This window comes from Microcaecilia unicolor, chromosome 12 (genome assembly GCF_901765095.1).
Source record: "Microcaecilia unicolor chromosome 12, aMicUni1.1, whole genome shotgun sequence".
In the NCBI taxonomy this organism is placed as follows: Eukaryota; Metazoa; Chordata; class Amphibia; order Gymnophiona; family Siphonopidae; genus Microcaecilia; species Microcaecilia unicolor.
The window spans coordinates 73,674,284-73,689,262 of NC_044042.1; the positions used below are offsets into that span (position 1 = coordinate 73,674,284).

Genomic DNA, 14,979 nt, shown 5'->3' on the forward strand with positions numbered 1-14,979 from the left:
TGTAAGGGTGTCAAGTACAAGACGATCTTCGCCTCGTCCTTCCGCTATTGGAGTCCCAAGCACTGGAATGCACTACCTCGCCACCTTAAAACTCAACTGGACCATGCCCTTTTCAAGAAGTTGTTAAAGACATGCCTCTTTGCCAAGACCTACTCCCCAACTTACTCTGCTGATTGATGCATCCCCTGTCCCTTACCCTGCCTAGCTCACGCTGTTAGATTCTCCTCCCCTATTTGCTTCTTGTATACTTGCCTAAGTTTTAACTTTGTACTTCTATTTAATTCTCTGTAAGCCACATTGCGCCTGCTTGAGTGGGAAAATGTGGGATATAAGTAACCCATAAATAAATAACCATAAAGAGACAAATTAGAATTTGCAGCAGAAAGTTTATTGAAACATCAAGCAAAGAGAAATGAGAAGCACTTCATTTTAAGATTCCCACTAAAATAAAAAGAAAATTCTAAATCTTGCAGTAGATCTTTCCAGAGAGGGTGGAAGGTGGAGAGGGCAGCCAGTTTGGAAAGTGGTCAGGCGTCTCCTTTGCAGATATGTAGGTTGGCTTCAGAAGGAAGAATGCAGCATGATATCTTCCCTTTCTCCAAATCAGCAACCTTCTAGTGGGTTGACATAACTTTTCCATTAGGACTCTTCCTTAACCCGGGTTGAGACGACTTTTCCATCATGAATCTCTTCAATAATTGTTCTCACTTTTGTAACCTTGTTTGGTACTAAAAATCAAAGATTCAGAACGTTAACAGCGCTCTTCCAATGTCTGATAAAGCGTATTTCATTTTTCACCTATGTAGATAGCGAGCACTTGAGCTTATTTTGTTAGTATCGCTTGCTTCTTATTTTCAGGGTTAGATATTCAGCGTTTAGCAGCAGCCATTAAACGTATAAAAACTACTTATTCATGTATTTTCAGTGGCATTAAAGAAAAAGTGTATGCCCCCTTGGAGATACGCACTATGCAAGTTAAATACATATTGAAGGAATGGCGCTTAGGCAAAATGTTGTGATTGATATGTGTACCGTATGTGCACACATACATGCATAAATGCCATTATTCTAAACATTTATGTGTGTGATACGTGCACAAATATTAGTACATAAGCACATAAGCATCGCCATGCTGGGACAGACCAAGGGTCCATCAAGCCCAGCACCCTATCACCGACAGCGGCCAAAAGAACAAGCAATTTGTCCCACCCATCCTAGAAATACTGTATTCCCTCGTCCAATAACATATGTGCATATGTTGTACAATTAGCCCATATCCTGGTACTGCCAGGGCAGTCTGGGGTGGAGCCGTGGCACCCAGATAAATATCTGAGCAAGTTAGGATAGTATAATAGCTGTCACACCTTGTCCAGATAGCTATTGGGGTACCAGCATTAAATATTGGTGGTGCCTGGATAATTGCTAGCCAATGCCAAATACCTGAATATTCATTGTTGGTGTCTGGGTAAGGCCTGGTGCTAAATAAAGAAGTATTTAAAAAAAAACACCCTGATGGTCAGTGTTTAAAAAAACACTGGCCACTTAAGGTTAAATGTTACCCCCTATGTTTTCAAATGAAAATTCACCTATATTTAGGAGCTTAAAAGGTTATACTTCTAAATTTAGGTCTGCTATTTATTTGCCTAGATTTATGATCCTAATTAAAGTGTCTACTGCTGAAAATGAGCAGTAAAGTAATTTTTCTTCCCCTGCCTAAATCTGCCTCTCTTGCCACCCAATGTTTAGGCACCTTTAAATTTAGGAGTTTAGTGAAATTTTCAGCCCTAGTAAATTTTCAAAGAGTCCATTCACTAAAGTGTGGTAAAGGTTTGCACTTACCATGGCATAAAATACAAAAATGAATGTGAATTAAGTGCAGAGCCTGGGCTTTCTCTTGTTCCCACAACATGTCCCTATACAGCTGCCACACAGAAGATACTTTACCACGTGGTAAGTGTAGAGAAACATGCATCTGGGTTAACCACAATGCGTAGCTCATACCCGTTCCCTGCTCATTTCTCACCTCATAACACACTAAGCAGGTGAAGGGAATCGTATAACCTAGACAGGTGCAGACATTTATGCGTGCATTCCACAGGTAAATGTTTAGAATATTAGCAGATACTCATGTAAATGCTAGCTGGGCACCTATGTGCTAGTCTCCAAATAGCCACCTAGCACACACAGTGTGTATTTGCAAGGGGGCGTGCACAGGGGAGGAGCATAGGCGGTACTTAGGTGGGGCTTCCACTTACACAGGCAACTTATAGAATACTGTAGGTTAGGCGTGCCCCTGTCGCATTTAGCCAGGTCTATGGCTGGTGTAACTGTGAGTTGCTAAATGTTAGGCATGCAGATAGCGGATTACGTTAGCATTCTATAAAAGAGCCTAGGTTCCATTACAGAATAAGTATCTACCACTCAAAAATATGTGAATTAGCACATGCTAACTGTCATGTCAGGTTACTGTGTTCATGCACTAATTTATGCACTACCTGGTTAGCGTAGTTTAGTAAACATGCCCTATCTCAAACCCTTTGAATATCAGTCTCCATATTTTTATTTGATGTCCGGCGCAAAATGTTTTGCAGTTTGTAGTCCTGCCATCCTAGTAGTAAAAAACGGTGTTACAAATTCTTAATGGCTTGCTCTGAATTTATAAACAGGCCTGGCGTCGAGGCTGAGAAACGCCAGGCTGCAGTAGTGTAGGAAGGAATTTCTCCAAGGGAGGGGCATAGTAATTTTTTGCATTACCCAACAAAATGCTGGGGGGGGGGGGGGGGGAGGAGGAAGCAGGACCGGCGTTAGGGGGCGGCAAACAGGGCAATTGCCCTGGGCCCCCATACTATAGGGGATACCAAACCTGCTTCAAGCTAAAGGAGGCATAGGCTGAAGGCCAGCTTTTGGGCCCCCTTCCCGGTTTCTGCCCTGGGCCCCTGAATGTCTACCACCAGCCCTGGGTGGGAGGGGGGAATGCCCTCTCTTCCTTACACCTATGCTAGGCTGAGCCCCTGCAGAAGCTCATTACCTTTAGCAGCTTGGCCCGAGGACCAGCTTGAGGAACTTCCACTGCTGCTAGATCCTGACCTGCAACGCAGAAATTAAGATTTGAAATGTGTTTCCTATTTTCTTATTAATGGCACTAAAAATTGAACATGATTGTGCAAGTCAGTAAAAGGCCATAACCATGTAAGTATTCGTGAGTGTCCTGAAACTTGCAAATATATTTTCAAATTCTTGTATCATAATATTGATATTTTCAAACTGTGACCAAACCCTATCTAGGAGAGAGTGCAGTAATATAATCATTGCTTTAAGTAAGCAACTACAAGTAGTTAATATTCAGTGGTACAATGAAAGAATCCTTCATGTTCTCCACAAAGGAATTTTATGAGGTCTTCAGGATACCAGAAGTAGATTCCTCTTTTTGAAAAGAAGAATGAATTTCTAACAAACTAAAATTTGGATGGCCATGTAACTCCATGTCAAAAGAAAGAAGACAAATCAATGCCATCTATTTCCATTCCATGCAAGGAGATGGATCCTGTTTTTACAACAGCCTGCATGAAGTGGGACAAAGCTGGGGCTTGCTCAGCAAGCTGTATATAGTCATGAGAGCCATGTTCAAACTTCTTGGCCTAGTTTAGTCATGGTTGCACCTAGGCCACTGTGCCTTGCCTTGACATGGACTGGCAGTGACAATCCTACAAGACAATTGATATTACTTTAATAGCTTAGGTAAGGGGGACTTGGTTTTGGGTTCTGAATGGGAATTTACATGCACGTCTACCCAAAGTGGACTGTATTGGCCATTTGGGCTACATCTGCTGTCATTTACTATGGGACAAATATTGAGTGCTCACAGCCATGGACTTTGCTGCTTCTGAAGAAATAGCAGTCAAATGGTGTTGATATTGAGTTTGAATGCTTTGTGTCTGTGTGTATATGAAAGAAAAAAAAAATCATACATGGTTCAGTTTATTTATGTGCCCTAATCAAATTTATAACTTAAAATGTATTGGGGTTGTTATTCAGGAGGAATCCAGATCCTACCTGGGTAAGTTTTATTGACTGGATCCGTACTTGGAATTTCAGTGACATTAATATTTATTCGGACTCCCGTGACACTATCTGGGTACTGCTGAGGCGGCTGAAGGACAGAGCCAGGAGTTACCTGGTTAATGGTGGTATGCAGTCCACTAACTGGCTAACCGTTTGGATACAGTTTGGACAGCAAAGAGGCTGAATACCTCCAGTACACAGATAAGTACTAGCAGCAACTTTATTCAGCAGTGGTATCCAGGTACAGCCCAGCGCTCAATAACTGGGAATAAAAAGCCTATGGCAGATGGCGTTTAAAAAGTACTGTCTGACACGGGCTGAATATTCACCCAATTATGTTTTCCTAAATAATGCAGGTAAAAATAAATGGGTCAATATTTAACACCTCGGTCTGCATGTTTTAAAAATGTCCACTCCGGTATTTAACTATAAGCTATTTGGATAGTGGCCGGTGCTGAAAATCAGGATATAGCTGTCAGCGCAGGTGGTGTCCGAATAGTGGCGATATTTGGTCCTGCTATCTAGATAACTATCCTGATGATGTAGGGCGACCTTATTCCCGCCTGAATCATTTCTCAAACTTCTCATGCTCCACCCATGCACCACCCTGCACTCTCCAGGTAGGGGATAAGTCTCTATAGGTCACATAAAGTTAGGCACCAGGATGAGGCAATTATATAATTGCATTATAGAATACTAGCATAAGTCTGAAGGACACACCGAACTTTAGGGCCGTTTTACTAAAGGGTTGGCAAGTGGCAATGGACTTGCCGCACGCCAATCCGGAACGACTGCCAGGCTACTGCAGGAGCCCGGCGGTAGTTCCCACCTCCAACACACACCATTTCCGGCGCTCCAGCAATATTTTCTATTTATGTACTGCGGTGGTTACCACCAGGTTAGCGCAGGAGCCCTTACCCCCCCCCCCCCCCCCCAAAAAAAAATAGCCACGCAGTAAGTGGTTCATTTACCACATGGCCATTTCTTGTCGAGAGAACAAAAAGTCAGCCTTTTACCTGCTGCGGTAAAATGGGGCCTCAGCACACATAAAAATCATGAGCTGACGCTAGCACAGGCCCCCTTTTAACTGCAGCTTAGTAAAAGGACCCTTTAGGCACAAGCTCTTAACTCAAAGGCTACAGTAGTCAAACTGGAGAAGAGCTTCTAAATATCAGGTCCAAATGAAACCATACCACCAAAGAAGGGCAGCCACGTGAGCTTAGGTTTCATTGCGATAACATTGGAATTGAAATTTAGGAACTGAAAGGATTATTTTTCTAATAGTGCCTTTTGCTTACCCTCCCTGTCCATCTAGCAGGCGTCGGTAGGTCTCAATCTCCTTCTCCAGCCGGGTCTTGATGTCTAGCAGCTGTTCATAGTCCGAGCTCTGTTGCTCCATGTCTGCTCTTATGGCTGCCAGTTGCTCCTCAATGCTGCTAATCGTAGCCTGCATCTGCGCAATCTGAAGACAGAAGCGCCCTTCTGTTTCCGCTAGGGTTTCTTCCAGAGTTTTTTTCTGTCAATGCATAAGAGGAAGAGGAAGAGGAAGATGCCCATCAAACAGATAAAGCACAATTTTTGCCCATGAGATATATAGATTGTATGCTCACCAAGCATGGATAATGTTTCCTATAGCCATTACATTTTCAATAGTGAATCTTTTTCAGTATGAGCCTCTCAACTCCTAGAAAAATGCTTTACCAAAGTAACTTAAAAAAGTAAAGAATGGCCATAAAGAACTTAAAGGAAACTTCAGAAAATGCATAATAAAAAAAAAATGCCCAGTTAAAATAAGAAAAGCTCAGAACATAACGCAGAGTAGCATGTAAATCAGTTCTTCTGCATTCCTTTGCATCCTTGCAGTAGTGTACTGGAGTTCAGAAATTTCTGGAAGAGTTTAAAAATTGACGAAAGACATGCTGCTGGGAAAAGGTAATACTACAGCTCTATCACATCTGAAGAAGAAGGGACCTGAGTGGTCTTGAAAACTCATGTGCTATTCCACCTTTTTTTGGTTAGCACTTGTCGATTCATGTAAACAGAGCATTTGGGTCTAGTTCAATCTATCTGTTCATTCGAAGGGATGAGAATTTCAGCTGTAGGGGTTGGAAAGGTGGAATATAGACCAACCCTACTGAACATGATCAATCTAACAAGAGTGAGGTAATTTTTAATGGAGTCCAGTCAAACACTGATAGAAAATGCGTGCACAAGCGTTGCTTTTCATGCCCTCCTCTGCTAGCCTGCTTACAAAGGCTTCATTTTTCAAAAACTTTGCATTACAAAAGCTGTCCAAAGTGAGTTGGCACATACATGGGCAAGTAATGACTGCAGCTCTATCTCCAAAGCCTGAAGAGAACGCCTGAGGTCTGTCATTTCGGTTTTGCTGGTCTGACCTTGCTGAAGGTTGCTCGAAATCTGTTGTTTCAGGTCACCGCTCTGAGAGGACAAAAGAAAAGAAATTACATTTCTTGATAATCAAATGGGTTTCTGCTATCAATTTTGCCTGATAGAGTAGGCCAGACAAGAATCACCCACCCTTTTGTGGAACTGCTCTTCAGCTTCTCTGCGGTTCTTCTCAGCTAAACCTTCATACTGAGCTCTCATGTCATTCAGGATCTTGGTAAGATCAATACCTGCTGCGGCATTCATCTGTACATCTATATCTCCAACAGGGGTTCCTTTCAGACCTTTCACCTCCTGGAAACAGAGAAAATGAAAATGTCTTTAAATGCAGGCATGCAGTGCCAAACAGAGAATTTTTCTTTTTCATTACCAGGTATTATTGTCTTATCCAGGAGCTTTGATCTTCTGTTGGAGGACAAGTAATGAAGATATCACAGTTTGTCGATAATATAACATATACAACATAAGGAACCCTGAAATCGTGCACTTGTCAAGTTACATACCCAGCCTTCCAAGACAGGAAGCCTAGAGCTAACGACAGAGGGATGGTGCCAAGGATCTTGATTTGAATTGGGGGGGGGGGGGGGGGCAAACAGTGAGCAATTAACATGCTCCAGGCATTGGAGAGCCCAGTCATAGTACTGGGGCATTAATCCCATCCACTACTCAACCAGTACGCAAATTTAAAGAAATGCATAAACCAATCATGATAGGATTGGCTTTACCATTAGAAAGGTAGGTGCTTGCCTAGACATCAACTTCTGGGGTGTGGAAGAGAGCAGCTGCAGTCAAAGACAATCGGATCTTCTCTAAATCACTAAAGGCTTGGCTATTTGGTCATATAAATGAGTAGTCATGTTTATTGGATTTCAGATTTGCTGATTTTCTGTTTTCTAATGTGTTTGGTCCCAGATTTTAATGATGTTTGTTATGTTATATTTTATGCTACTGTAAGGTTTGGAACATTGAAAACTGCCAAGCATGATCTACCAGGGATTCTCAACCCAGTCCTCGGGACACACCCAGCCAGTCAGTTTTTCAGGATATGCAAGAAATAAATTTGCATGCACTACCCCCCATTGTATGAAGCTCTCTCTCAATGCTAAATAGTAGTAGTAGTAGTAGTCTCAATGCATACTCATTGTGGGTATCCAGAAAACCTGGCTGGCTGGCTGTATCCTGAGGACTGGGTTGAGAACCTCAGGTCTAAACAATAAGTCATGACACTAACGCCCACTAAAACAACCACCTGTGTGTATTTTTATCTTCAGATGGCTTTTGAAAATTGCCCTCATGAGGAGATTATTTTTATGTTGTTTCTTATGGGTGCAGAAAGAGGCATTTATAGCACCAGAGAAGTAGGCACAGTTGCCCATTCGGTCACCCCTCCAAAGCCTAAGTCCACATGAGCAGCTGTAAATGATAACAACTGGTTTTTTTTTTAAGTATTTGTATAAACACTGCTCAAGCCTACTAAAATGGCCTCCAAAACATTATAAAAATAGGGGCTGGGTAAGCCTTCAGAGAAGCCACACAGTGACAGCCTTCCACACTGATCCTTTTAAATCAGGGTTTATGGCCTGCTGTTCCACCCACCACCCCTCACATTGTTGTTCTGTTTGAGTGAGTTAATGAGCCTATGGACCTAGGAGAAAACTGGGTGGAAGACAGGGAAGGGATTAAGTAAACAGACATGAGGGCCACTCCCCAGCACCAACATAAGTATTTATTTATTTGGTGGGATTTATTAACGCCTTTATGAAGAGATTCACGCAAGGCGGTGTACAGCAGGAACAGTTTAACATCAAACGTACAATTTTGTTAACAGCAGAACAATAGTAAAATGACCAAATATATATACAATAAATGAGGTCAACTTGAAAATGGGAAATGAAACCTAATAATAGGACAAATCAGAAATATACACATTTAACAGCACTGAAATTCAAATAACAGAGATATGATATGATGTCAGCATAATACTCATATTGGGTCAGACCAATGGTCCATGCAGCCCAGAATCCTGCCCCCAACATTGGCCAAGCCAGGTCACAAGCACCTGACAAAAACCCAAACAGTGGCAACAGTCCATGCTATCAATCCCAGGGAAACAGTGGCTTCCCCATGTCCGTCTCAATAGCAGACCATGGATTCTTCCTCCAGAAACCTGTCCAAACCCAGATATGCCAACCACTGTCACCACATCCTCTGGCAAAGAGTTCCAGAGCCCAACCATTCGCTGAGTGAAAAAAATATTCCCTCCTATTTGTCTCAAAAATACTTCCATGTAACTTTCCTGTGTTTCCATTTTAAAACTCTCCAAAGTGGGGTTCTGGATGGTTCTGACTTCAGAGGAAGAAGCAGCAGGTAAGAAGTATCACTTCCCAATTTTTGCTGCCATAGAAAGGGGGGGGGGGGAGTTCTGGTCCCTGTGACCCCAATTCTCTTTCTGCCAGCTTGCTTACTTGCCAGGTAAAAAATCTTCCTTGGGAGCCATGGAACCAACCCATTTGACAGGCCCCTCCTAATCATGTGGGTCTTAGGCATGTGCCTAGTTTACCTATGCCTTATTCCTGCCCTAGTGAAAGAAGTGGGGTGTCTGCAGATAGGCATATGTCAAGTTCATGGGTACCTTTGCTAAGGACAGTTGGGAATATTCCCAATTGGTGCACCAAGAAAACTGTAATATGTGTGGTTTTCTTTTTTAAAATGTGTTTAAAGGGAATATTCAATTGCAGTCTAATCTGGGGACTATATTCACCCAATGGCAGTTAGCATTTCTTTAAACGCTGGTTGCTATGAACTGACCTGTACATCCAGCGCCAACCCCCATCCAGACACAGCACTAGCACTGCATATCCGAGTCTGGAGTGACCACAGGGGGTTACTCAAGTGCCACCAATATTCAGCTATGGTGGCTGTGCAGTTGCCTGTTTACATTAGAAATGCCTCTTTGCTGTCCTAAGATAACCAGATAGCCACTTAATATCGGCAGCACCCAGGAGTATCTTGCAAGAAATTAGGAAGTATTCGTACCTCTTCATGGTTTTTCTTGAGGAAGAGCAGTTCCTCAGTCAGGCTCTCCACTTGCATCTCCTGGTGAGACTTAGTCAGGGTCAGCTCGTCCAGGACTCTGCGCAGACCATTGATGTCAGCTTCCACGCTCTGGCGCAGCACCAGTTCATTCTCATACCTGAGCAAGGAAATCAAAAAAGAAAAAAATGATTTAGAATGGAAATAAATTTACCTGCTCATTTTTTTCCCCCCCTTTTCTAATTCCCAATAAACATCAATTCTGGATTCTCAGCCCTGTGGTGCTGCATGAAATGCAGTATAGAAAATGTTACATGCAAACTTTCCTTTGCTGTTTGAGCTTGCATAAATTTATGGTCATTGGATTTATGGCAATGTTTGCGTTTTCAAATGTTGTTTTGGTGACCTTAATACAAAGCGCTTAGACAGAGAAAGGAGATAGATTTGGCTGCTGTTTTCAGTTTTAAGGAACTCTTCTTTCACATGATGTGGTTTAGACATGTAGTATTATCAAAATAGCTTGTTCCACTTACTTCAGTTTGAAATCATCAGCAGCCAGCCGGGCATTGTCAATCTGTAGAATTATTCGACCATTATCAATAGTAGCATCAATGATCTAGAAGACAGGAGGATGCACAGAGAAAGATGTCAGTGTCTGATGGTACAGACTGACTAATAGTTTTCCTTTCCAGTTTACAAAAACAGCCTCTAAAAAAACACATATTTGCTTGGATAATTGTCTCTCACACATATTAATACAGATTATTTATGCATTTAATAATCTCTTCTCTCACCTGTCAAAGTTGTAAAAGGAATGGTTATGTTTGGATTTTTCTTTACTCAGGTTGAGCTACATAACTACGTGTAATGGACCAGATGCAAAATTTTGATAATTGTTAAAAGTCACCAGTGAAGTATGGTTGATGTCAGTGAGTTATTTTAAATTCATGGGGTCGTTTATTTTCATTTGGTTGAATAGCTACTATGTTATAGCTGCTTTTAAAACAAGGGTTAATATACAGTGATTGCTGTGATTCCTTACCTTTTTGTTGAGATCATCAATAGCCTGGTAATATTTGCTGTAGTCACGACCCGGTCCACCAGTGGATGATCCAGGGCGGTGTTTGTCATACCATTCCTTGATTTTACGTTCCAACTCAGTATTTGCCTCCTCCAAGGAACGCACCTTGTCCAGGTAGGCAGCTAGACGGTCATTTAAATTCTGCATAGTCTCCTTCTCATTACCAGGAAAAAGGCCTTCACCACCAATTACTTGGACACTACCAAAAGCACCATCTCCAAATCCACTACCACCAAATCCAGCTTGGTCAAAGCCAAAGCCAAATCCAGCTTGGCCAACACCAAATCCAGCCTGGCCAACACCATATCCAGCATGGCCAACAACAGATCCAGCATGGGCAACACCAGATCCAGCCTGCCAACCACCAGATCCAGCTTGCCAACCACCAGATCCAGCTTGCCAACCACCATGACTACCACCAACTCTCAAACTTTGGCTTCCAACATGTCCACCACTACCTCCCTGGCCCCACAAACTATCTCCTCCATGCTGCCCACTTATGCTTCCACCTGCTCTCCTAATCGATACACTGCCAGCTTGAAAAGCCATTGTGCCCCAGTATAGATGCACCTTTACCAAGAGTAGAAATGTAGCTCCAGAGGGGAGTGTGATGTGTGGCTAGCCTTTAGCTTTTATATATATAAAACTGGAAGGGTGTGTCAGTCCAATTTCCTTTAGTGCCAGCTTATTATCTCTTGCCTATAGATCAATTATCATTATTAATAAGCTTATTTGTACATTTGCCCTTAGGATGTTCATTATTATTGGCTGTAACATGGGTGCAGCAGCGTGAAACTTTTGCTATATATCGCCTTCCCTAGTCTGATTATGGGGAAGCTGAGTAATTCTATTTTTTAGCATTCATGTCATTATTTCATCCACACATGCTTGCAGTCATCTTTCTTTATCCACCCTTTTTCTATTTTGGCACTAGTCTTTATCTCATATTCCAAGCCGGTGCATGTTAATCAAGTTTTCCCAACCAGCATTTCAGCTGGAGTTCTTCTTTTCCCAGACAAAATTTCATGCCCTCTTCAGACATGCAAGCGAATGATAAATAATGGTCTTAGTGCTTGAAAATTGCTTGCCATGAACATAAATCATGATACGATTTTCAGTGGCCTTCAATTTTGAAATGTACACATTTACATAGGTAGCTTTAACTGAGTATTAACTGCAAATTTCTGACTACAAATGGGACCTGCACTGTATCATATTATGGGTCTCATTTTCAAAGCACTTAGACATTCAAAGTTCCATAGGTTACTCACGGAACTTTGTAAGTCTAAGTGCTTTGAAAATACGCCTCGTGCACATCTACTATTTCTGCCTGTGACTATTTGGGGATAAAACAATGCACGTGTTTGAAAATCGAAGGTACATAGGTTATTTTCCTGCTCCAATCTAAACATAGTCGAAGAACTCATCTTTTTTAAGTTAAAGAAGTATGCATATCGTGAACTTCAGAACCCTGTGCTTTGAGCAGGAGTGTTTTCATTTAGAGCAATCAAATGTCTTTGAAAACTGTGCTCCCCGTGGTAGAACAAGCAGTGAACTGCTGTTCAATTTTACTTTAGTTTGTATATATTTGCTATAGCTCCTTTCATGAACTTCAGTTTAAAGCGGTTTGCAAAGTTCAATCAACATTTGAGTTAAAGGCGAGGGTACAGACATAAATCTTTAAAAACTAAGGGACAACATTAATACAAAGAGAATCAGGCAAGAACTGAGAGGAATACTTAGTCCAGGTAGCCCTGAAATGCCTTAGTGAAAAGAAAAAGTATCCTCATGCTAAAGCTGCTGACTGCTGCAGGTTGAATCTAACCTGACACAGCAATTTTCTTGTTGGGCCCTCATTGCATTCGATTTTCCTCACAGTCTCGTTGGTTCTTTTACCTACTGCCTGGTACACTTACCATTAGTCTTTTTAAAGGCTTGATTTGGTTTGTTCTTTCTTCAGTTCTATTTACTGGCATTGACAACATACAGACTCCTGAGGCAGGCGCTGTTCACCGAAACACGGTGCCGTGTCGAGTCTCATCCTTCATTAAAGAACTACCTTTAATTATTCATCTTCTTGGCTTTTTGGAAGTGTCGTGTTGATCACGCTACTTTTTGTTCTTAACTTTTCTCCTCGTGGCGGATTCAGTTTCCCCACTTTGGTGGTTGCTTTTTGAATCTTACCTAGGCTATGTCCGGGCCATGTCTGGGCACCAGCATTGATTATCAGAGTTAGCCGCCAACCTGGAAGTCATGCAGGTGCCAGCCGAATATTCAGCGCCAGCATCGGCATAACTAAGCGGGCAAAGATAGGACTGCCTTTTGTGCTTAAAATCTACTCTAAAGTTTTCAAATTTCTCTTGAAGAAGACCCGCTACATAGATAGGGTGGTAGGGATCCAGAATGTGTCATCAGTAGAAGGACACGTGGAGGGGCATAATCGAACGTCGCCGGCGGTGCTACAGCTGGCTGGAACCGTATTATCAAAAAAGATGGCTGGCCATCTTTTTTTTTCAATAATACGGTTTAGCTCGGCCAAATGCCAGAGTTCGCCGGGTTTGAGATGGCCGGTTTTGTTTTTCAGCAATAATGGAAAAAAATGCCGGCGATCTCCAACCCGGCGACATCCAAGGCATTTGGTTGTGGGAGGAGCCAGCATTTGTTGTGCACTGGTCCCCCTGACATGCCAGGACATCAACTGGACACCCTAGGGGGCACTTCTAAACATTTTTTAAAAACATACAAATACCTCCCAGGTGCATAGCTCCCTTACTTTGTGTGCTGAGCCCCCCAAATCCCCCCCCCCCAAAACCCACTCCCCATAACTCTACACCACTACCATAGTCCTTATGGGTGAAGGGGGGCACCTATATGTGGGTACAGTGGGTTTTAGGGGCGTTTGGAGGGCTCAACACTTACCACCACAAGTGTAACAGGTGGGGGGGGGGGGGATGGGCGTGGGTCCACCTGCCTGAAGTCCACTGCAACCAACATAAACTGTTCCAGGGACCTGCATACTGCTGTCAGGGAGCTGGGCATGACATTTGAGGCTGGCATACAGGCTGGCAAAAAAGGTTTTTAGTTTTATTGTTTTAGTGTGGGAGGGGGTTGGTGACCACTGGGAGAGTACGGGGAGGTCATCCCCATTCCCTCCGGTGGTCAGCTGGTCAGTTCGGGCACCTTTTTGAGGCTTGGTCATGAAAATAAAAGGACCAAGTAAAAGCGGCGAAATACTGATTAATGCTCCTTTTTTTTCCATTATCCGCAAAAGCCGGCCATCTGGTAGCCACGCCCATGCCCGCCCATGTCCAGCCTTTGCTTTGTCGCCAACACGCCCCCTTGAACTTTCGCCAGCTTGGCGACGGGAAAGCGGCGATGGTGTCAAAAAAGCAGCTTTCGATTATACCGATTTCGCCGCTTTTGCGAGATCGCCGGCCATCTCCCAATTTATGTCGGAAGATCGCCGGCGATCACTTTCGAAAATAAGCCTGAAAGACTAACTGTTGTGTTCTAGTTGGTCGATTCCAGTACAAAAGGCCTTATGAGAGAACAACAAGATTGCTCTTGGAAAACAGAAGCCATAACCAGAAAGCCTAGTTTTCTAGTTTAATCACAGGGGGGTCACTCAAGTGTGGAGTAAAACACACAGTTATGTGACTGAACACTGCAGCTTGATAACAATCATAAATAATAATAATAATAGTGATGGAGCAACTTTCAAATTAGCCCGAGAAAGTTGCAGGTCCCCACACAATTTCCCGATGGAAATATGGCTGGTGGTAGAAAGTGTGTACTTCTGTGGCAGTTTAACGTTTGCACTTAAAAGTACTGGTGCAAATTTCAAGTGAAATCAGCACATATACTTTCTCTCGCCCGACATAATCCCACAGTTTCTCTGGGAAGAAAACAGTTCACACACTTCTACCTGCATTAAATAAGGAGAATAATTTTCAAATCCTGTTTGTGGGTGAACATGTTTGTGCCTGCCTGTGATCTTTCAAACATTGCCCTATCAAATAGCATATTATTTCAAATATTAGCCCACCCTAATAATCCCCCCCCCCCCCCCCACTTAAACACTAAAAAACCCAGTAAAATTTAATCTTAAAGTCAAATTTAGATACCTCTCAATAATCGCCCACTCCCCCGGAATTTGCAGTAACCAGAATTGCTCTCCTCCACCCCCACCCCCGTGATGATTGGTTATGGAGCTGGACTGGTGTGGAGCCTTGATCATGAACAGATGCTCAAGGCCCCTCACTGGCCCAGTACCATGACACTGAGAAGAGGTAAAAAAAGCAATTTGTTTATCACGGTGGTAGATGGTGGAGATTGGAGGAGAGCAATGCAGGATGGATGAGAGAAATGGTGGTCATCACTGACAGGAAGGGTGGAGA

The 14,979-nt window shown here is 42.8% G+C and overlaps 1 protein-coding gene across 2 annotated transcripts; it reads right to left on the reverse strand.

Annotated features, from left to right (window-relative positions):
- Positions 1 to 366: 366 nt before the first annotated feature.
- On the reverse strand, positions 367 to 11,204 carry LOC115481529 (keratin, type I cytoskeletal 47 kDa-like). 2 transcript variants are annotated; one of them, XM_030220736.1, is made up of 8 exons: positions 10,544 to 11,204; positions 10,035 to 10,117; positions 9,505 to 9,661; positions 6,601 to 6,762; positions 6,376 to 6,501; positions 5,361 to 5,578; positions 3,029 to 3,087; positions 367 to 728 (listed from the first exon to the last, which is right to left on the reverse strand). In XM_030220736.1, exons 1-8 carry the CDS (start codon positions 11,129 to 11,131, stop codon positions 640 to 642), a joined length of 1,482 nt encoding a protein of 493 aa, XP_030076596.1. In that variant the 5' UTR covers positions 11,132 to 11,204; the 3' UTR covers positions 367 to 639. The 2 variants fall into 2 exon arrangements, with proteins under 2 accessions (XP_030076596.1, XP_030076597.1); XM_030220737.1 differs by lacking the exon at positions 3,029 to 3,087.
- Between the last annotated feature and the right edge of the window lie 3,775 nt (positions 11,205 to 14,979).

Coding starts and splice junctions, on each gene's coding strand:
- LOC115481529 (XM_030220736.1), bottom strand. CDS start 11,131: ATGGCTTTTCAAGCTGGCAGTGTATCGATTAGGAGAGCAGGTGGAAGC. Junction 10,118..10,543: donor TTGATGATCTCAACAAAAAG/GTAAGGAATCAC, acceptor CCTGTCTTCTAG/ATCATTGATGCTACTATTGA. Junction 5,579..6,375: donor TGCAGTCATTACTTGCCCAT/GTATGTGCCAAC, acceptor ATGCATTGACAG/AAAAAAACTCTGGAAGAAAC.